Below are 21117 nucleotides of genomic sequence, written 5' to 3'. Positions count from 1 at the left end.
TTGAGCAAAATAAGCAAGCTGACATTCAGTACAATCTTTTATTTAGAATACATACAAATGTCATTTACGTCTTTTAGTTTGTCAAGAGATTGAAAGCACTGTTTCTGAAGAGTGCGCATGTGTGAACGAGCTCTAGTGCGTAAGAACGAGTCTATGATTGAATCTGGAAACAAATCAAAATAACTGAGAAAAATTAGAAATAGTCCTCAGATGCCATGTCTGTAATTTATTGCAAAACATCTCGCGTTAATTCAATCTCAGAAGTTAATTACTCCACCACATGTGTGACATCATAAATCAACATGGTTGAACGACCACTTTGTGACAATATAACTATAGCACTATAACATGAGGATCCAGAAGTGTTTTGAGGACAAGATCATTCATCTTGGGTCATCACTGTCTTCGAGACAATAAACAGCAGTCTTGATGTTAAGAGTATCTCAACCCGCCAGGAGTGTCAAGACTGTTATATTAGACTTCTGTTCATAGGCTGTTCAGTTCATCACTTCTGCACTGGCCTCAAACACTATTACTAAATGAACAGGCATGGTGTTATTTTAAAGTAAATATGGCCAAAATGACAATGTTTGGGTCATTTAAAAGGCTTCACCAGCACAAACTTTCAGGAAAAGTTTGCACCGCTCTCTACATACCTTCTAACTACCTGACTTTTCTTTGGCACAGACAAACTATTTTCAACACACCATCTGTTGAAAAGGTAAATGTTATCCAATCTGTGATTTATCCGAACACTACTTCATACTAAAACCCTGGCCTTTTAGCCACACTCAACCAACAGGTCTGTCAAATATGTCTAGTTTTGGGTTATATTTAAAGAAAAGGGCATTCACTGTATAAGTTTACTTAAAGTTTTTGAAGAGAGGCCTAATATTAGTAACACTATAGTAAAATCATAACATGAGAAATGACCAAAATAAAATGTGCAACACCAGCAGCCAACATATATTTAAAATATTGCTCAGTTACACAATGGAAAGAGAAGAAAATCTTAAAATGTCATAAAAAAGATTAAAAGTCCAATGTGTCCCCTTCAGAAGCACTGTAATGTTTCTAAGACACATGTCTGATCTTCATGCTGATGGATTTCATACCGACAGCGTGACTGGTCTTCCAGGTGTACCAAACATTTCCAATGGCGTGATGAGTGGGATCTTCCCCCCATAAATACACACCGTTGGGGTTTGTAGTGTGACAGGCTCCGTACCAAAATGCCCCAAGAAACTCTTTGGCACAGTTCTTATCATAAGCATCTTGATCTTTGTCAAAGGTTGAGAACTTCAGTTCATTATGGCCAGATAAAGAGTCGCCTGTAGAGAGTAAGAGCATCATTGAGGACAGTAACTCAACTGGAACGTCACAAATGAATATTCATGAGGATGAATGAAAGTGTCCTACCTGCTCCTCCATCAGTGAACCCTGAAACATGCAGCTGATATCCGACACATTCACAATCCACAGAGAAGGATGAGTACAGAGCAAAACCCTTCCTTCCTTCAAAGTCCTCCAGATCCACTCTCAGCATGTACTTTCTGTTACGTGTCAGCTGGTACATGTTCTCCAGCCCTGTTCTCACACACACACACACACACACACACACACACACACACACACACACACACACACAGAGAGAGAGAGAGTCATGAACACCAAGTATGGTATAATGTACAATCATGCGGTATTTATCACAAAATAAACCCTGACATCTTGATTAGGACATTGACCTGAAGTGTAGAGGTCTTTTATCATCCTGAGAGGGCTTATTTTGAGATAACAACGGGCTGTGTTACTCTACACATAATGAAATAATTGGATATGAAATATTAGCCCACTTGTAAAACTTACACAAAGAAAAACAGTTTCTAGCAAACAGCTTTGAGCCAAGACAAATGAACAAGTTCAAACTAGAAGGACATTTAAGAGTGATTACACGGCTTATCACCACGTCATTGTTGACATGAAATATTGATTTGAGTTAAAAGTTTAAAATCTTATTCATTAAAATATTACAAACAGCTTAAAATTACTGTCCTTAGACTTCACAGTGTGATACTAAAGACTGCGGGTGGATTCAGAAACTCAGATATTCAGATAACAAAAACGACGCATCTTACCCAGCCAGTAGTCGCTCTCCACATTCCCGAATCCTCTCTTGTACTGATTCCACGGCCGATAGAAATTCACACTGCCGTCCATTCTCCTCTGAATCACCTGTGATGGGTTTATATAGAATATATGATTCATAATGTATGTTCTGATGTGTGTTTGATGATCTAAAGTCACATTCGTACCGTCCATCCTCCGTTGTCTTCATCTTTCCCATCTGAGACCATGTGACAGTAAACCCAGACAGGAACGTCTCCTGCTGGATAGATGGTGTAAATCCCACTGACTGTTTCTCCTGATTTATAGACATCAGAACAGTCGAATGGCATGAATTTACAGTCACTGCCCAATACAACTGGGAGAAGAACCACCAAAAACACCTTCATCTACAAGAGACGGAAAGAGAGCGATGAACATCACACTGAAATCAAGGTGGAACCGTCTCTAAAAATGTGATTGACACAATGAAGGAAAACCAGTGAACTTACTGCCATCTTCTCAATCTCTCCTCAGCAGTTTCACAGCAAAGATACATTTATCTAAAAATGTGTTAAACATTGTAAGAACTTCTGAAAGCCCAGACTGTCTATGTTAAATGTTGGAGAATAAAACAGTAACTCACCGTTTGTGTTCTTCAGTCTTTGATGGCACAAACAGTCTTTAAATATCTGATTTCCGAGCTCCTCCTCTGTGTGTTAGTGTCAAAGTCCGTTTGTGGCAATCTCGGAAAAATCCTCCAGCAGCTGTTTTCACATTTAGGAAACATCCAAAATGTTACGGTACGGCGATTCCCTGATCCTATATGAAGCAGAGTACTTGTCTGATTTCAAAGATGTGTATTGTTAGGGGTTAACAGTTTAGGACCCAAGGACCAGATGTTTGAAAGAAGACCTGGAGTCAGAATTATAAAAAAATTTCATCAGCAGAAGTCAGCTTCAAGACTCACACAGGAGTTTGTAGGCCGCCCCGCTTACAGTTAAAAAGATCACAGCAGTTATACCATTTCCAAGGTCTAAGCTATGTCATTGCTTACAGGTTGAATGATTCAGATTGGCTAAGAAATTGATAAACATAGTAATTTTCCACACATATACAGATAGACTGAAGCATATCTCCATAGATTATGCAGCTGACACTCGGACCCTGAAGTCAGGCACATCGTGACCTTCCAGGTCGCAGATTTGGGTTGCTGGGTGCCAGCATGTCCCGAACAACAACTCAGTCAATCTCCAACAATGCCAGTGGTTCCTTAACCTGTAACCAAGAAGCAGGGGCGTAGCACCAAATGTTGGGCCCCGGTCACAGAACCAAGGGGTGGGCCCCTCACAACACCAATATATATCAATATATCTTTGTGGGGCCCCCCTTCACCAAGGGCCCCTGTTACTCAGTTCCACTATTACCCCCTGTCTGACGCCCCTGCCAAGAAGACTAACACACACACACCAACACACAGCTTTTCCAAGGTTGGATTTGGCCAGGCTCTAACTATAAACAGGAGTCTCATCTCAAAACATCAAGATAACAAGTTCATTCTCTCAGGATAGGACACTTTAGTCTAAATGGAAAATATAGGCTTTAACTGACAAATGGTCCCTTAAACTATAGACTTCAATGACCCCTATATGTTTTAACATGTTGAAGACCTTTCTCAAACACAAAACCAGTCCCTATTTAATTTCTGGAAGCTGGGATAAATAGGCAAGCAATGTTACTGCATTCAAATATCAAATACAGACATTAAAGAATACACGAAAATAAGATTTCAGTAATCACACTGGTAACTTCTATAACAAAGTAAAATCTCCAGAGAAGTCATTCAATTTGATTCACTCATTTGATATTTAGAAGGAAAAATATTGATTAATACCTTGATTATAATCACTCATATACATATACATATTACAAATACATTGAAGCAGCAGTGGATTCCAATCCACCCCTTCAGTATGATCATTCATTTCACAGCTGTAAAAATAAGACCACTGAAAAACTCAAATGACAACAAACATGAGATATCAAATCAATTTAATTCACACAGAACATTGCAAAGTTATGTGTTTGGAGCGACAGCTCTCGACATTTGAACAATAAATCCTTATCTTGAGCAAAATAAGCAAGCTGACATTCAGTACAATATGTATCTTTTATTTAGAATACATACAATTGCCATTTACGTCTTTTAGTTTGTCAAGAGATTGAAAGCACTGTTTCTGAAGAGTGCGCATGTGTGAACGAGCTCTAGTGCGTAAGAACGAGTCTATGATTGAATCTGGAAACAAATCAAAATAACTGAGAAAAATTAGAAATAGTCCTCAGATGCCATGTCTGTAATTTATTGCAAAACATCTCGATTTAATTCAATCTCAGAAGTTAATTACTCCACCACATGTGTGACATCATAAATCAACATGGTTGAACGACCACTTTGTGACAATATACTATAACTATCGGGAGCCCGACGCGAAGTGGAGGGGTCTTGAATCAGCCTGAAGGGGTTGTTATTCGCTATAACAACCGCCTCGCTCTACATTATCCCGCTTATTACATGGCTACCTACCAAATAAATCAATAATTTGACACAAAATATTGATTTAAAAACGATTGTATTGCTTCCGCTAAAGAAAATAGTCTGTTCCGTCTCTACGGTTGCGTCCATAGCAACGCTCTGTTTTTCATGGCAACGGTCTGTTATACTTCGCAGCGGTCTATTATCAAGACATCTACATTGGAATTCAACCAAGCCATGTAATAAAACACTATAACATGAGGATCCAGAAGAGTTTTGAGGATAAGATCATTCATCTTGGGTCATCACTGTCTTCGAGACAATAAACAGCAGTCTTGATGTTAAGAGTATCTCAACCCGCCAGGAGTGCCAAGACTGTTATATTAGACTTCTGTTCATAGGCTGTTCAGTTCATCACTTCTGCACTGGCCTCAAACACTATTACCCAACTAAATGAACAGGCATGGTGTTATTTTAAAGTAAATATGGCCAAAATTACAATGTTTGGGTCATTTAAAAGGGTTCACCAGCACAAACTTTCAAGAAAATTGTGCACCGCTCTCTACATACCTTCTAACTACCTGACTTTTCTTTGGCACAGACAAACTGTTTTCAACATACCATCTGTTGAAAAGGTAAATGTTATCTGAAAGTTTTTGAAGAGAGGCCTAATATTAGTAACACTATAGTAAAAGCATAACATTTTATTATTGTCATTTCTAATGTGCAACACCAACAGCCAACATATATTTTAAATATTGCTCAGTTACACAAAATCTTAAAATGTCATAAAAAAGATAAAGTCCAATGTGTCCCCTTCAGAAGCACTGTAATGTTTCTAAGACACACGTTTGATCTTCATGCTGATGGATTTCATACTGACAGCATAATTCTTCCAGCTGGACCAAGCAACACCAATGGCGTAATGAGTGGGATCTTCCCCCCATAAATACACACCGTTGGGGTTTGTATTGTGACAGGCTGAGTGCCAAAATGCCCCGAGATACTGTTTGGCACAGTTAGTATCTGAGGCGTCTTGGTCCTTGTCAAAGGTTGAGAACTTGTATCCATTATGGCCAGATAAAGAGTCGCCTGTAGAGAGTTAAAGCATCATTGAGGACAATAACTCAACTAGAATGAGTTTTCATGGGAATGAATGAAAGTGTCCTACCTGCTCCTCCATCCTTGAACCCTGAAACATGCAGCTGATATCCGACACATTCACAATCCACAGAGAAGGACGAGTACAGAGCAAAACCCTTCCTTGCTTCAAAGTCCTCCAGATCCACTCTCAGCATGTACTTTCTGTTACGTGTCAGCTGGTACATGTTCTCCAGCCCTGTACACACACACACACACACACACAAGAAGAACATGTTCAACCAAACACATGATCATCCACACAAACGGACACACTGAGATCTTACCCAGCCAGTATTCGCTCTCCACATTCCCGAATCCTCTCTTGTACTGATTCCACGGCCGATAGAAATTTACACTGCCGTCCATTCTCCTCTGAATCACCTGTGATGGGTTTATATAGAATATATGATTCATAATGTATGTTCTGATGTGTGTTTGATGATCTAAAGTCACATTCGTACCGTCCATCCTCCGTTGTCTTCATCTTTCCCATCTGAGACCATGTGACAGTAAACCCAGACAGGAACGTCTCCTGCTGGATAGATGGAGAAAATCCCACTGACTGTTTCTCCTGATTTATAGACATCAGAACAGTCGACCGGCTTGTCTACAGTATCGCACTCACAGCCCAATAAAACAGGGATAAGAGCCGCCAACAATAACATCTGCACGAGAGAGAATGAGGTGAATATCAGTCTGAAATGAAGGTGGAAACCATCTTAAAGAATCTGACTGACAAAAAGTAAACAGAAAAACTTACTGCCATCTTCTTAATCTGTCCTCAGTAGATCACAACAGAGATGTTTGTTTCTTAAAAAAAAAAAAAAAATAATCTTTACTCAGACAATTTGTAGAGAATAATATACACTTCTGAATGTCCAAAAAAGCTTTGGAGAGCAAACCAGCAACTCACCGTCTGTGTTTTCCAGTTGGAGACGATACAAACGCTCCTTTAAATATCTGATGTTCAGGCTCCTCCTCAGTGTCAAAATTCATTTGAAGTAATGTTGGAAAAACATTCTTTTTGCAAATTTAAGAATCAACCAAAATGTGAAAGCATGGGAATTCCCAGTTCCTGTTAATGATTTATAAACCATCGGTATGCACAGATAAATGTTCCTAAATACAGCCCATTTGTTTACAAATAATCTTAAAATCGTGGAGTCCACCAACAGAACATTAATAATTGTTCCTCAATAACTAATTTACCAGCTTTCTATAAATACTCAAACCACACAAACAAAAAAAATCACAGATTAACTGAGTTAGACCCACACAAGTCTGTGACCTAAAGAAGTCAAACATGCATGAGTCAGTTTTACTGGAAGAGGATTTACTAGGTGAACGACCATGGAAACACTCAAACATGACATTTCAAATCAATTTCATTCGAATGTAGAATATAATCACAGGACCGCAGGCAATGAGAATCTTTCATTCTTGCACACTTCCTCATCTCTGATTTGGTGACTTACCTTGGTTGTTGTTCTACAGGAAAGCATGTTGAGTGTTTGGAATATATACGAGTGCTGAAGTTTGCAAGTTTTGAACATACAATTGTACAGGCAGCGTTATAACCTCAGACAGACGAAGAATCTGTCAAAAAAACAAACCAATGAGGACGAAGCTCCTCGTCCGTTTGTTCGTATCAAAGTGTGTTTGTGGCAATCTTGAAAAAAGTCTTCTGCCAGCTATTTTCATATTTAGGAAACATCCAAAATGTGAAAGTATGGTGATATGTATATGAATCATAATTAATTCTCCTGTTGTAAAAATAAGTCCAAAGAACCACTCAAATGACAAATATGAAGGAAGCTGTAGTGGAAGATCAGTGTTAATGACTGGGAATTATGCTAAACAACATGGGAAAACATTAAGACAGAAGTGTGCAAAAGCGATGTAAAGGATGAACAGCTTTTCCTGGCTCAAACCTTTTGTTTTCACCGACAAACTGTCCAACATACCATCGGTTGATGTATTCAAACACTACCCTCTTTAAATCAAATGTTTTTTTCATTAAACCATTTTTTCTTAGTGTGAAGATTATTTTATAATCTCTATAATCTAAATAACCCTTTTCCACTATAAAGAGCCTTTTGTGTGATAGAAAAATCCCATGGATGTTAAAAGTTAAAAGGACCATCAATGCCAATAAAGAGCCTTCATTTTTAAGAGTGCATCTTCAGACCCAAGTCCTGGCTTCTTAGCTTAACCACCAAATAGCTCATCTAGCTGAATAAGTTCTGTTTAATGAAAAATGCATTCACTGTAGGATCTTATTGAAGATTGATGAGGAGGAGAATCATCTCAGAAGAACTCAGACAGGAACCTCTCCTGCTGGATAGATGGCGTAAATCCCACTGACTGATTCTCCTGATTTATAGACATCAGAACAGTCGAATGGCATGAATTTACAGTCACTGCCCAATACAACTGGGAGAAGAACCACCAAAAACACCTTCATCTACACGAGACGGAAAGAAAGAGATGAACATCACACTGAAATCAAGGTGGAACCGTCTCTAAAAACGTGATTGACACAATGAAGGAAAACCAGTGAACTTACTGCCATCTTCTCAATCTCTCCTCAGCAGTGCAGTTTACCTCTAAAAATAATTAAAAGGATTTACTTAGACAACTTCATATGTAAAACTGTATAAAATTCTGGATGTATAATGCAAATGCTGGAGGTTAACTCACCGCTTGTGTTCTTCAGTCACTAAAACGCTCGAGGCTCCTCCTCTGTGTCATCCAAAATGTGAAAATTTATATCCTGGTGGTTGTTGTTGTTCTTTTATCCCCCTTTTTTTAATATTTTGTATTTTTAGGGGATTTTATGGTACTACATTATATTTGTGCTGTATTTATAATCATTTATTCACTTTGTGAGCATAGACCTGAAAATAAAATTTCCAACTTAAACTGTGGTAAATCTTGAGTGCTTTAAAGCACAGCCTTAAGTTTGATCACTTTTTAAAAACACTTGGCAGATTATTGCTGAAGTGAAAAAAGTTCAAAGTTAGAATTGTACATTTGTTGTTATGAAAAATGCACAAAAATACTATTTTAATTTTTATATGAAATATATATTTTCAAAACCACATTTTACTCTAAAACTGCAAGAAAACCAAAGCCATAAACCTAAACGAGTTTTGTTCCAAATTTGAGCTTGATTTCTCAAAAAAAAGCGCTTTCAGTGAGTGAGAGTGTTTGGCCGCAGTACCAAACGCTGCCACTAGAGGACATTCGTCTCCCATTCATTCAAGTGTGACTATTTAATTCAAGACCATTTAGCCTGTTCGAATCATGCCCATGATTTTTTTGTGTTCACATAGCAAGTTCCAAAACCTTTACCAAGTTTCTTACAATTCAGATGAAGTAAAAAAAAAAAAAAAAAAAAGTAAAAAATTTCAGTCAAAAATGACTGAAGAGCACCAGAGGGTTTAATAAAACGTCTAAAAGGTCTAAACGTTTAATATCCGCACACACTGGCAAATGTTTCTTTTCAACAACCACATAATCTTGAAATCATTAGCACGTTATTGAACACATGGATTCCACCTAAAGAACACTAATAATCTTTTCTCAAGAACTTACCAGCTTTCTGCAAACACCCAGATCAAAGGAATCCCCAAATAATAATAAAAATAATAAAACAAGAGGACTGAATTTGACCTTAAAAGGCCCCGTGACCTCCAGGGTCATTCCTAACACTCAATGATATTATAAAGAAAGACAATTTCACAAACATGAGGATTTACCTGACATCTGTAGGAATAACACTCAAATCACAACAAACATGAGTGATGTTATACTGCGTCACACATAACAGGGCGATTCCCAGCAGGCTCCTCAATCCTTCAGGACGATCCATCTCCTACTGTACTACTAGATAAGGATTTAAAACAACAACATGCTCACAAACATTTGCATAAAGCCAAAAAAAGTCCTAAACATTTTTGTCAGCTGATGATTTTTTCTGAAACCCCCTGAGATTTTAAGTTAGTGTTTAATACTTTTAATAGCTAATATTTAATAATTGCCATGCAGGTCAAACAAATAAAACAGTTAATATTTTAACAGGACTCGTACAGATACCGGAAAAAGAGATCGCACTTATCAAAGAATATCTTTAGGATTTTTTAAACTCAAATTACAGATATATGGTCTCCAAAATACAACTTACGTTTTTAATAATATATATATTAAATACAAAGTTTATAGTGGCTATTATTGTTCAATAAATAATATTTTACATGGGTGTATCAGTTTTAATTTTGCATGAAAATATTGCATTTGTGCTTTTTTTTTTAAATAATAATTATTCATATATATTGTATTTAAATTAGTCAAGCACTTTTCAAGTACCTCTTCGTAAATATGGCTGTTTTCAAGGGTTTTCCAGGCCTCATATTTCAAAAAGTCAAATTCAAGTACTTAAAGTACCTTGTACGAGCCCTGTTTTAATAAGCGTTTTATTTTGATTATTTAATTTCAACCTCAATTTGAGAAACTCCGCTTTATAAAAATATATTTTTCATGCTTTGAAATAAAACAGGAGCATTTCTTTGGTGACATGGTCATTTTTATTGGTCATAGTTTGGACATCCGATCATCTGCTGTCCGACGCGAGGACTGGCCCGAGGTTCAGGACAGCAGATCATGCGAGCGTTTAGCCGGATGCGGGAACGCCGGGATTCGAGACGCATCTGTAACATGTAAGATCACGGAAACACCGGATGGATTTTATCGTGCAGCTTTTGACGAAGCCAAGCGAGGTTTTTCAGGGAAACAGATTAAGATAAGGAATCCTGGGATAGATGTGTGAGTTATCTGCGAGTGAATGAACGAAGGCATGACGGAGAGCGAATCCCGATAGTTATCCGGTTCTCAGGATGATGTGAACTCCGGAGTCGGTGAACACGGGGCCGCTCATGTCTCCGACCTTCAGCGCGAACGAGACGTCTTCAAAGGGCTTCTGCATTTGACCTGACACACAAACACACACACACATATATATATGGATTAAGACAGGACACAATGGATCAAAATTAGCCTGAAAACTGTATTAATATTCGATAGAGATGCACCGATATGAACATTTTGCCCGCTACCAATAATTCTTTATATTTGAAAGCTGATAACCGATAAATTGGCCTCTTTTTGAGAGCCTGATTACAAAAACTCACCATTAAAATCCATGTCCCAAACACACAATCATAATGTTCTCATTATAGTTGTATGTAGCCGATATGACAGGACACATGTTGCACTTAAGTGTATTTTCCTTTTTTTTTTAAGTGATTTCAATCATATTTCAAGCAATTCAAAACCATCATGTTGAACAGTGCGCATCTGAAGCGTCTCAGCTGGAGGAAATAATACATTATTTATCAGCTTTAATATATCTGACAAATTTTCATATCAGGCTGATAACGATAACATTAAAAGGTTTCCCTTCATTTGATGGTCCCTTTAACACATTCAGTTGAGCATAAGTAACGTTGCCCCTACATCTCGTTACAGTGTTCGTAGAGTGTTAGTAGACTGGAAGGGTTAGGAGAATAAGTTGACATGTACTTACAAAGTTACTTATAGCTAGCAGAATGTCTGTTGAGGAGCATCACAATAAAGAGTTAGCAGATGTTAAGCAGAGAGTCTACTAATACGCTATTGAGAGTTAGTTGTCATGTAGTTGCAAAGTTACTTATAGTCAACAGAACATCAAAATAAAGTGTTATACATTAAAAATGAGCATATATCTGCTGATGCCGATATATCGTTGCATCCCTAATACCCGATGCTGAGACGCGTATCGCTAGTCTCACCCCTGCCGAATATGCCCAGGTCTCCTCCGTTCCTCGCCGAGCTGCAGTCGCTGAACTGAGACGCCAAACTCTCAAACTCCTCCTCTCCGGATTTGATCTGTTCAATGTACTCTACACACACACAGAGAGAGAGAGAGAGAGAGAACATGACAGCGTTTATTGTATTTAAGAGTTGTTTATGATGGAGGGAAAAAGAGCCCCATTGAAGCAACTTCCATTTACATTAGTAATATTTCATGCCAGTTTCCCTGGAAGTGCCGATTTTGTTCACTGGAACACATGAGATGGAAACACATGATGCTTTATTTGCAAATGTTTCATGCAATATTCAAATTTTTCTCACAAGTTAAATCTGAAACTTTGATGGAAACGCATCTAGTGTGCAGTGGCGGCCCGTCAGGGGAGGCACAGCCATCCCAAAACTTCGATTCGACTCAAATGAATATAGATTTAATACAAATCCTATTTATAAAAAAAGAACAGTGAACATAAGTTTACAAGTGGTTAATTATAAAAAGCTGTATATTAAAGGGGTGGTATAATGCCTCTTTTCACAAGATGTAAAATAACGCTCTGATGTCCCCAGAGAGAGAGAGAGTGTGTGTGTGTGTGTGTGTGTGTGTGTGTGTGTGTGTGTGTGTGAAGTTTTAACTCAAAATACCCCACAGATCATTTTTTACTATCATTTTTTACATTTTTTATTTTTTATTTAGCATGTTAAAGTCATCACTTTTTTTTCAGAGTTTGTCTAAGTTAGGTAATCGGAGCTGCTCTCACACACACACACACAAGCTCTTGAAGCTCCGCCCCCTGTGCCGGGAGCAGCAGCTCATTTGCATTTTGAAGGGACACAAACAAAAACGGCGTATTTTTGCTCAGCCTCAAAAAGTGACAATTTTAGCATGCTGTAATAAAGTATCTGTGGGGTATTTTGCTAGTGTGCTAGTGTGCGTGTCTTACCAGGGAACTACACTAACCTTTTCCACTGGTGGCACTTGCGCTACTAACTTTTTCAGTTACTGGCGCAAAACATGATTTGGTCGCACAAATTATTTATAGTAAGCCGCTCTGGATAATAATAAACAATACTGAAACTGTATTACATACAGATGTGTTTTTTATTTTACTTGCCTTCTTTTAAACCACATGCCTTCTTGTTTTTGTTTTCTTTAACATTGGTTGGGATAGATTTTCTCCTAAATGGATTTCAACATGCTATGGTTGGCACAGATGGGCAGACTCCTGAACTCTTAAGTAGTGATGCACCGATGTGAAAATTGTGGTCGATTCCGATAATAACCGATATTAATATTGCTGTTATGGCATAAAACAGTAAAAAAAAAAAAAAAACAGGAATATTGTGTACAATTAAGATAGACTACTTAATTTATTATTCCAATGGCAAAAATATTGTATCACGATTTTTTTCAGGAAAATCACGATTCACGATTTTATCACAATTCTTTTTTATGTTGGTTTTACTATTTTGCGACTAAGCATTACAGCCAAAACTTATGTCCATATTTTAAAAACAAAGCCTTGGGTAACAAAACATATATAAAAAAATAGCAGACAGGGGCGAAGATAAAAATATGTGTCATTATTTTCTTTTTGTTATTAAATATTAAGATCAAAGATGCACATTACACATACACAACTTAATATACAAATTAAATAAACAGTGTTTTATGTTTTCAGCTACAGTATAGGTGTATTTAACAGTAGCATTGAAGTAATTAAATGAACAAATATGAAAATAAAACAAAATAGACTTCACTGTATAAATTATACATTGATACTTAATAAAGCTACTTCAGTCAAGAGCAGTGAGTGATTTTCTCTTTGCATTTTGTTGTTTTATTAACATTAAAGGAATAGTTCTTCTAAAAATTCAAATTGTCATAAATTACTCTCTCAAGTTGTTTTAAACTCAAATGAGTTTCTTTCTTCTGTTGAAAATATAAGTTATTTGGAAGAATGTGGGTAACCAAACAGTTGATGTACCGCAGTGACTTAGTATATTTTTCTCCTTTGGAAGTCAACGGGGACCAGCTACTGGATAGCCACATTCTTAAAAATATTAATATTATAAAAATATTAGAAAATATTAGAAGGAAATTAATACAGGTTTGGAACAACATTAGAGTGCGTAAATGATTTTTGGGTGAACTATCCCTTTAAGGACAAGCGGCAGCGTGTTTACTATTGCTACTGTCTCTTTAAGAGTTGCGCGCGATGCGTCTAATAGACGCATTTGACAAGCAGATTTACTCAATTTTCTCAAGTTTGCTTTCACTTTAGACATAACCGACTTTGTTTATCTAAACCTTGTGTGTATTTAACAGTATAAGCACAATAAGACTCGAAAGATAACTTAGTCCAGTATCCAGGCGCTGGTAGACAGGCTTTTAGTGCATGTGAGCTTCACATGTACGCGCTGAGGAAGGAACGCACACGTTAGAACCACTGATCTATATAATGTCATTCTATATAGATCAGTGGTTAGAACACGTTAAAATATAAAACGTTAAATATTAAATGTAAACTATAGCCCGTCAATTTTCATTTTACAATTATCTTCTCTGTGTGTGTGTGCGCGTCCGTGTTTGTGTGTGAGAGAGAGAGCCGCTCGCGCACCACTGATACAATGGTAGGCTACGTTTTAATCTAGGTAACGGTCGCGGGGCTGAAGTTAACTTGATGTTTTGAATGCTCAGAGGCAGAGCAAGTTATAAAACGTATTCTTAAAATACACATTTCTGTTTTAATAAATGCTCATAGTAAATCATAGCATATTGCCTAAAACATAGGTACAAAAATAATCAGTGATACATTTGCGACCCATTAAAAATTAAGGTCGCAATGGCATTTCAAAAGGTCGCATATGCGACCATTTTGGTCGCAGTGTAGTTCCCTGCTTACTGTGGATGAGCTGCAGCGCCTCGTCTTTGCCGCGCGTGATGTTCTCCTCTCTCCAGGAGGAGGGCCGGCGCGACTGGTTGTGTTTGACCAGCAGGTGCGAGCATCGGACCTTCTCCAGCTCGCCGGCCCCGTCCGCTCCCGACCCGCTCGGGCGCTCCCACTGACTCGCGTTCGTGATGTGGTTGAAGTAATACACCCGACCTGCGCCACACAGACACAACATTACATTTACATTTAAGCATTTGGCAGACGCTTTTATCCAAAGAGACTGAGGGGCTGTTCACACCGTTTTCAACTAAAACCGTAAAACTTTTTATGCGTTTTGGTCGTTCGTTTACACGACAACAGCGTTTTGGGACCTGAAAACACAAAACGGTCTCCGTGTAAACAACAAAATCGCGAATCTCTGAAGACGGTGATGTCACGCACATGCGTATTACGTGTTCAGTCTATAGTGTTTCATCACCATCTAGTGGCCTGGCAGCAGAATACCGCGTTTTCAGTCGTTTTCGTGCATCCGTGTGAACGGGATCGTTTTGACAATGGGATCGTCTGTACGCGGAAAGCTCAAAGGAAAAACTTCTCCGTCTGAAGCACATCGTAGTCGTGTAAACTTTCCCTTACATTGCATTTCAAGGCACACATTTTACATTCTTCTCAGTTCTCAGTTCTAGCTTTCCCTGGGAATCGAACCCATGACCAAACATTACGGACAAGAAACTATCCTTACTGTTATCAATGTTCAAAACCGTTGCACTGCTTCACATTTTTGTGCGAAAACTTGGGGACACGAAGATTTAAATTTCATATCATGTTAGAATGATTTCTGAAGGATCATGTGACACTGAAGACTGGAGTAATGATGCTGAAAAAATTCAGCTTATCTGAATGAGAGAGAAAACTTAAAAATGAAGCAGACAAGCACTTTTAATTGAAGATTAGTAATAATAGGCCATATGAATACTAGTAGAAATGAACACTGTAATATTACTGTATTGTTGCTATGCTTAGGCTATTGTTGTCTACACTTTAAATGAACTATTTTTCATATTTTTTTAGTGGAAGCTTTAAGATCACCCACAAAAAAAGATCGTAGAACAATTTAAACTCAAATCAGTATTTTATGTCCATTTATTTATTTGGTAAGTGAGATAATTTAACGGACAGAATTAACCCTTTCAATGAGCTAAGCGAGATGACAGGCTTAGTGGACATGAAATATTCCGCGTGCACGTTTGATTTTTTAAAATATTTACTCATAATTTAATAAAGTAAAATTGAAAATGCAAACGTTATCCATTGACAAAGCTAACGCTATTACCCTTCCGATGGCTATCAGTCTGGCCCAGATATAGTTCAGATTTTAAAGGTGTTTGGAAATCAAAATGTTTTGATATCTGGAGATTCAGTGTGTGATGCTTTAACTCATCAGCTTTTGAACACCGCACATCTCAGAATCACTCGCTCGTGTTGGGTTTAAATCAGAATTCAGTCCGGTTTGGTTTAGCATCGGCTCTCGCGCGCGGGCTCGGTTGTTTTAGATGGTTCGGTGTCGGTTAGCCATTAGCATACGCACTGCTCACACGCGCCCAAACACACACTCGGTTCCGGGTTTAAATGTGAACACGGGCCGCCACGACTGACCTGAACTCCGGCTCATGCGCTTCTCCCACCCGGACGGCAGCTTCTCATCGTCGGACATGATTTGAGAATGGTGTCGGTTCGGTTCGGCTCGGCTCTGGTCTGATGTAGCGCCACTGCAGTGACCGGGACTGGCCGACAGGGGGCGATAGAGCGCAAACACTGGGAAACTACACTGTTTTACATATGGACGCTTGTTTCTTTTTTCTTGTAAATGGAAAAAATGTAAGCCCTCCTTTATTATAAAACAGTCTGCTTCTGTTTTAAACTCTCTCTCTCTCTCTCTCTCTCTCTCTCTCTCATTCAGATACATGAGGTTAATTTCATATATAAATAATTTAATCGTCATATATATATATTGTAATATATGACGAATATATTCAAAATGTAATGTTATACACACACACTATGAATAAAAAGTTTGGAATAAAAAAATATTGTGTTTTTTAAGGAAAAACAAGGCTCTTCTGCTCACCAATGCTGCATTTATTTGATCTCAAATACAGTGAAATATTATTCTAATGTAAATCAGCTGTTCTGTGAATATAAATTTATTCCTGTGATCAAAGCTGTATTTTCAGCATCATTACTCCAGTCTTCAGTGTCACATGATCCTTCAGAAATCAGTATAATATGAGGATTTGATATTTAAATCTTACTGACCCCAGTGATAATGTGTATGGTTTCCACAGTGCAAGAGTTTTCAACATTGACAGAGGAGAAACACTGAGAAACAACACCGCTTTACTGTGGAAGCGTTTCTTTTTTCTTTCAAATGGAAAAAAAAGCCCTCCTTTCTATGTGAGTTTGTTAAAATGTTTAAAATGAGACATTCACGACGCCTTACATCGATTAGCGGCGATTTCCACGGTGACATCATCCTTCCACGCCCCTCCTGGGCTGTGGTTGGTGAAACTCGCTGTCAGTCAAACGCGCGTGCATCTGATTGGCCAGCCGCGAGCGGATGTTTTCGCCGAGTTGGTTTACGGCAAACGCTTGTGAGTGCGAGAGAAACGCGTCTAATTTTCTGCGGCAACAACCGACAGCGAAATCAGGTAGAAATCTACAGTGTATCGTTTATTTGCACGCGTATCCAGTGTTACTGTTTAGTAATGCATTATAGGATTTAATGAGTTTGAGTGTGTTAAACGAAACCCATCGCATTATCATGCAGACCCTGATAGCACAAGTAACGTTACATCTCAGAGACGTCTATGATGTCTGCATTCACCTCTGCCAGAAGAGTGTTTACGTGTCTGCAATACGTCTCCTATTAGATGTCATATAGAGACAGTGAGGAGACGTCTTTAAGATGTTTAAAGTTTAGAGTGTGTGTAAAACTGCCTTTTCTGAGATGTTTATCAGATGATTTTACACCGCAGATGCTCTCCAGATGAACAGATCTTTAGCAGACGTCCTACAGACGTACCTGAGATGACATAAAAATAATCACAATTCAGAGATTAATTTAATAATAGTTATATAGCAGTAGTAGTAATGATGATGACTATATAAAGAAATCATTTGCATTTTCTTACTAAAGATATAAAGTACAGCATGATTATTAACAGTAACAACAGCAGTGAATGTGGTGATATGATGAATGTGATGATGTAATATGATGATGATGTCTGTTTCAGAGATGATCGAGGTGGTGTGTAACGACCGTTTGGGGAAGAAGGTTCGAGTCAAATGCAAGTATCCTTTGAAACGCTGTGTGAAAGTCCCAGTTTGACTGTGTGTGTGTGTGTGTGTGTGTGTGTGTGTGTGTGTGTGTGGTGTTACTGGTCTTAACCGTGTGTGTCAGTCAGGAGGACACGATCGGGGACCTGAAGAAGCTGATCGCGGCTCAGACGGGAACGCGCTGGGACAAGATCGTGCTCAAGAAATGGTGAGAACATCGAGCGTCACAAGTGGAGAATTAAAGCAGTCAGACGTGATTATAACGATTGTGTGTGTGTGTGTGTGTGTGCAGGTACACCATATTCAAGGACCACGTGTCTCTGGGAGACTGTATCCTTCACACACTTTACTAGGTTTGATCATTTCATCTCGTCCCTCAGTGACGTGAAACACGTTTACACCGATCAACCTGTTCAAATGTTCATCAGTTACACTTTAGCTCATGCATTTACTAACTTTAACAATGAGCAACACATTTGTTACAGTAGTTTATTAATCTTTCTTCATGTTAGTTCAGTGTTGGGTGTAATTCATTACTCATTTAATTAGGGAAGGGATTACTCTTCATTTCTTTCTTCTGATTGCATTGAATACTGTATAGACTATAGAACAATTCTATATAAAACAAAAGTAAAAAATGTTTCACGTCTGACGTTAAAATGTATGTTTTTAATGTGACCTCTCTTTAAATGCGCATAATAGTTCAAGAATAATTTATGCAATTATATATTGTTTATTTGAAAGAATTAAGACGGCTGTTTCCTGTCTATACTTGACGTTAATATGGGATTTAGGAAGTAATTATTAGTAAGTCATGCCAGAGATTAATTAGTGATGCAGTTATAGTTATTAGTATTAGTACTCAGTCTTAAGATAATCTAATTACACTGGTGAAGATGTAATCAGTAGCGAGTGATTAGTTACTTTTTTAGAGTAGCTTCCCCAACACTGATGTTAAATCAGGGGTTTTCGTGTTTACAATATTATTACTGGTAAAATATGATCAGATACAGCATTAATAGATAAAGTAACTGATATTAATCTTAGGGTTATAGAGCAGTCTTTAGGAAACATGATGTTAAAGTCTATACATTCAGGTATATCTATTGTGTTATTTATCTATCAATGCATATTATAATCATTTGGTTTTATTAATTTATTTGCGTAATTAAATATTTCATATATTTTTCTCTGAACTTCCCCAGTTGAAAACCCTGCATTAAAACACATTAACAGATTCAACGTTTGACTTTAATGATGCTAGTAAATGAACATAAACTGATTAATGAAAGCTGTAGAAATCATTAACTAATGAAGTTAGTAATGTCAACAAATGAAGCCATATTGTAAAGTGTTACGGTATGTATTATATCATATGTGAGTCTGTTATTGATCTTTTGTGTGTGTATGAGACATTCAGTCTGTCTATAATATGTGAAATCATTCATTTCTTTGACTGATCATCAGATGAAATCCATGACGGCATGAACCTCGAGCTGTATTACCAGTAGACACACACACACACACACACACACACACACACACCACATCACGACGCATCAGAATATTTGTTCAGTTGAATTGTTTTGATATTATTTGGAAATAAAACTCATATTTATGTATGGTCATGTCTCAGTGTTTGTGTTTTCAAACAAACGTGTTTATTAAGAGTCTCAAGGGGGAAAAGCACATTATTATTATTACATCCACTGAAATATCAACATCTCTTAAAGCACACGAGTCGACCTTCTGAAACATAACCTGGATTACGTCACAAGTGAAAGCATAAATCATTCAGCTGGTCTGGTCTAGTGAATGGCGTGTCTGGAGAGCATCGGTGTGACATTGATAAAGCTGTTGATTGGTCAGCCGTAATCTGAAGGTTCTGATTGGTCAGCAGTAATCTGAATGCTCCTCCTCCACGTAATTAGCAGGAAACAAGCCCACCTGTAGAGGAACACTGATGTTAATCAACCACAGACGGGGGAACACATTTTAACCAGGGTTCCCACAGGTCCTTGAAAAGTTTGTGAGTCTTAAGAAAAAAGTTTTATAATATAATATATAATTTATTTTGTGCAAGAAGTTTTCTGGAAAAAATGCCATATTATTTCCTCCGGTCTGCTAATGTGTTATTTCACCAACACTTCGTGGCCTATGCATACTAGCTTACGTATTTACGCTAGTTATGCATTACATTAAGTGTTTCCCGCATGATTTACTTTGTGTTGTACGTTGCCATGACATTCATGCACCCAAAACTGTAAAAATTTAAAGGTTACACGATGTAACCCCACATTAAAGGTGCAGTGTGTAATATTTAGGAGACATAACTATGTTTTCAGTGGTGTATAAAGACCTTACATAATGAACTTTATGTGTTTATTAGCTTAGAATGAGGCATTTCTCTCTACACACACCGCGGGTCTGCTTACATCGACATGTTTCTACGGTGGCCCTGAACGGACAAACGTGTTTCATCACTGTGTTGTTCTTTGTGTAAAGAAGCTATAGCTAAAGTCAGCGAGTAAAACACTGACACAATGACATATCATTTTACTGAATAATTAAATAGACTTCATTTCTTCATTAATCTTTGTAAAGAAACCTCATTGTTTAACTGGCTACTCTCTGCTGTCTCAGACGACGACATCACTTCCTGTCGGCCACTGTAACTTCTGTTGGCTGCAGTTCACAGCCTCACCACTAGATGCTGCTAAACTTACACACTGCACCTTTAAAGTGCTTGAATTTGAGGGTGTTGGATCTGGAAAGGTCCTTGAATTTGAAGTTAACCAAGGTGTGGGAACCCTGATAACAGTATTCAAGAAAATGTTGGTAAAGGAAGAGGATTCACAACAACACTACAAGGAAAAGAAGAACCGATTTCAACAAGATTTCGTATAGGTCATACTGGACTTAATGGGACTCTATATATAATAGGGGTGTAACGATACCTTTATGTCACTAATCGATACATATCACGATACTAAACTCACGATACAATATTATTGCGATACTCCCTCAAAATGGTAAATCTGGTTTAACATTGGGTGTAAATGAATAGGCTTGGACTTGGTGCTGGAAACCCAAAGCACAGGACAATAGAGACACCAGAATAACAATATTCATGATTCTGAAGCTGAAAATACAGAATTATTGTAGATGAATATGCTTGATCTCAGTCTCTGACTAGATATATTTAAAACAGTGCCTCTTTTACTGGTAACATCAGACATTTGGCATTATCAGGACAAACTAATA

General features: G+C 37.8%; 5 protein-coding genes across 6 annotated transcripts in view; 1 reads left to right on the top strand and 4 right to left on the bottom strand.

Moving 5' to 3' along the window:
• Positions 1-1074: 1074 nt before the first annotated feature.
• Positions 1075-2621, bottom strand: LOC308687985 (microfibril-associated glycoprotein 4-like; the record flags this gene model as incomplete). Its single annotated transcript, XM_081360801.1, has 5 exons — positions 1075-1331; positions 1420-1587; positions 2136-2232; positions 2313-2513; positions 2616-2621. 5 exons carry the CDS (start codon positions 2619-2621, stop codon positions 1075-1077), a joined length of 729 nt encoding a protein of 242 aa, XP_081216927.1.
• Positions 2622-5326: 2705 nt separating this feature from the next.
• LOC308688557 (microfibril-associated glycoprotein 4-like) lies at positions 5327-8516 on the bottom strand. The gene is made up of 6 exons (XM_081361693.1): positions 8346-8516; positions 6540-8243; positions 6241-6444; positions 6064-6160; positions 5808-5975; positions 5327-5728 (listed from the first exon to the last, which is right to left on the bottom strand). The coding sequence occupies exons 2-6, from the start codon at positions 6543-6545 to the stop codon at positions 5475-5477; spliced, it is 729 nt and encodes a 242-aa protein (XP_081217819.1). The 5' UTR covers positions 6546-8243; positions 8346-8516; the 3' UTR covers positions 5327-5474.
• Positions 8517-10349: 1833 nt separating this feature from the next.
• On the bottom strand, positions 10350-16465 carry pin1 (peptidylprolyl cis/trans isomerase, NIMA-interacting 1). Its single transcript, XM_081361068.1, has 4 exons — positions 16174-16465; positions 14530-14730; positions 11608-11718; positions 10350-10768 (listed from the first exon to the last, which is right to left on the bottom strand). Exons 1-4 carry the CDS (start codon positions 16229-16231, stop codon positions 10659-10661), a joined length of 480 nt encoding a protein of 159 aa, XP_081217194.1. The 5' UTR covers positions 16232-16465; the 3' UTR covers positions 10350-10658.
• Positions 16466-17132: 667 nt separating this feature from the next.
• Positions 17133-19477, top strand: ubl5 (ubiquitin like 5). Its single transcript, XM_081362512.1, has 5 exons — positions 17133-17225; positions 17811-17868; positions 17978-18061; positions 18146-18183; positions 19321-19477. The coding sequence occupies exons 1-5, from the start codon at positions 17135-17137 to the stop codon at positions 19362-19364; spliced, it is 315 nt and encodes a 104-aa protein (XP_081218638.1). The 5' UTR covers positions 17133-17134; the 3' UTR covers positions 19365-19477.
• Positions 19470-21117, bottom strand: part of vav1 (vav guanine nucleotide exchange factor 1) — a 30135-nt gene continuing 28487 nt past the window's right edge. For both annotated transcript variants that reach the window (XM_081362510.1, XM_081362511.1), the window contains exon 28: positions 19470-19800. In XM_081362510.1, the coding sequence (XP_081218636.1) occupies positions 19747-19800 (54 nt within the window). In that variant the 3' untranslated portion in view covers positions 19470-19746. The remainder of the gene's footprint in view (positions 19801-21117) is intronic.

This window comes from Scardinius erythrophthalmus, assembly GCF_964197995.2.
Source record: "Scardinius erythrophthalmus genome assembly, chromosome: 3".
NCBI classification, from domain to species: domain Eukaryota; kingdom Metazoa; phylum Chordata; class Actinopteri; order Cypriniformes; family Leuciscidae; genus Scardinius; species Scardinius erythrophthalmus.
This window is presented reverse-complemented; position numbering and strand designations above follow the sequence as displayed.

Bases quoted from the DNA above. Each gene is read 5' to 3' on its own strand.
- ubl5 (XM_081362512.1), top strand. From the start codon at position 17,135: ATGTTTTCGCCGAGTTGGTTTACGGCAAACGCTTGTGAGTGCGAGAGA. The intron at 17,226-17,810 runs GTAGAAATCTAC...TGTCTGTTTCAG, and splicing joins ACAACCGACAGCGAAATCAG to AGATGATCGAGGTGGTGTGT. The intron at 18,184-19,320 runs GTATCCTTCACA...ACTGATCATCAG, and splicing joins CCACGTGTCTCTGGGAGACT to ATGAAATCCATGACGGCATG.
- LOC308688557 (XM_081361693.1), bottom strand. The intron at 6,161-6,240 runs GTACGAATGTGA...AACCCATCACAG, and splicing joins AAGACAACGGAGGATGGACG to GTGATTCAGAGGAGAATGGA. The intron at 5,729-5,807 runs GTAGGACACTTT...AACTCTCTACAG, and splicing joins GTTCAAGGATGGAGGAGCAG to GCGACTCTTTATCTGGCCAT.
- pin1 (XM_081361068.1), bottom strand. From the start codon at position 16,231: ATGTCCGACGATGAGAAGCTGCCGTCCGGGTGGGAGAAGCGCATGAGC. The intron at 14,731-16,173 runs GTCAGTCGTGGC...TGTGTGGCGCAG, and splicing joins GCGCATGAGCCGGAGTTCAG to GTCGGGTGTATTACTTCAAC. The intron at 11,719-14,529 runs GTAAGCAGGGAA...GTGTGTGTGTAG, and splicing joins GGCGCTGCAGCTCATCCACA to AGTACATTGAACAGATCAAA.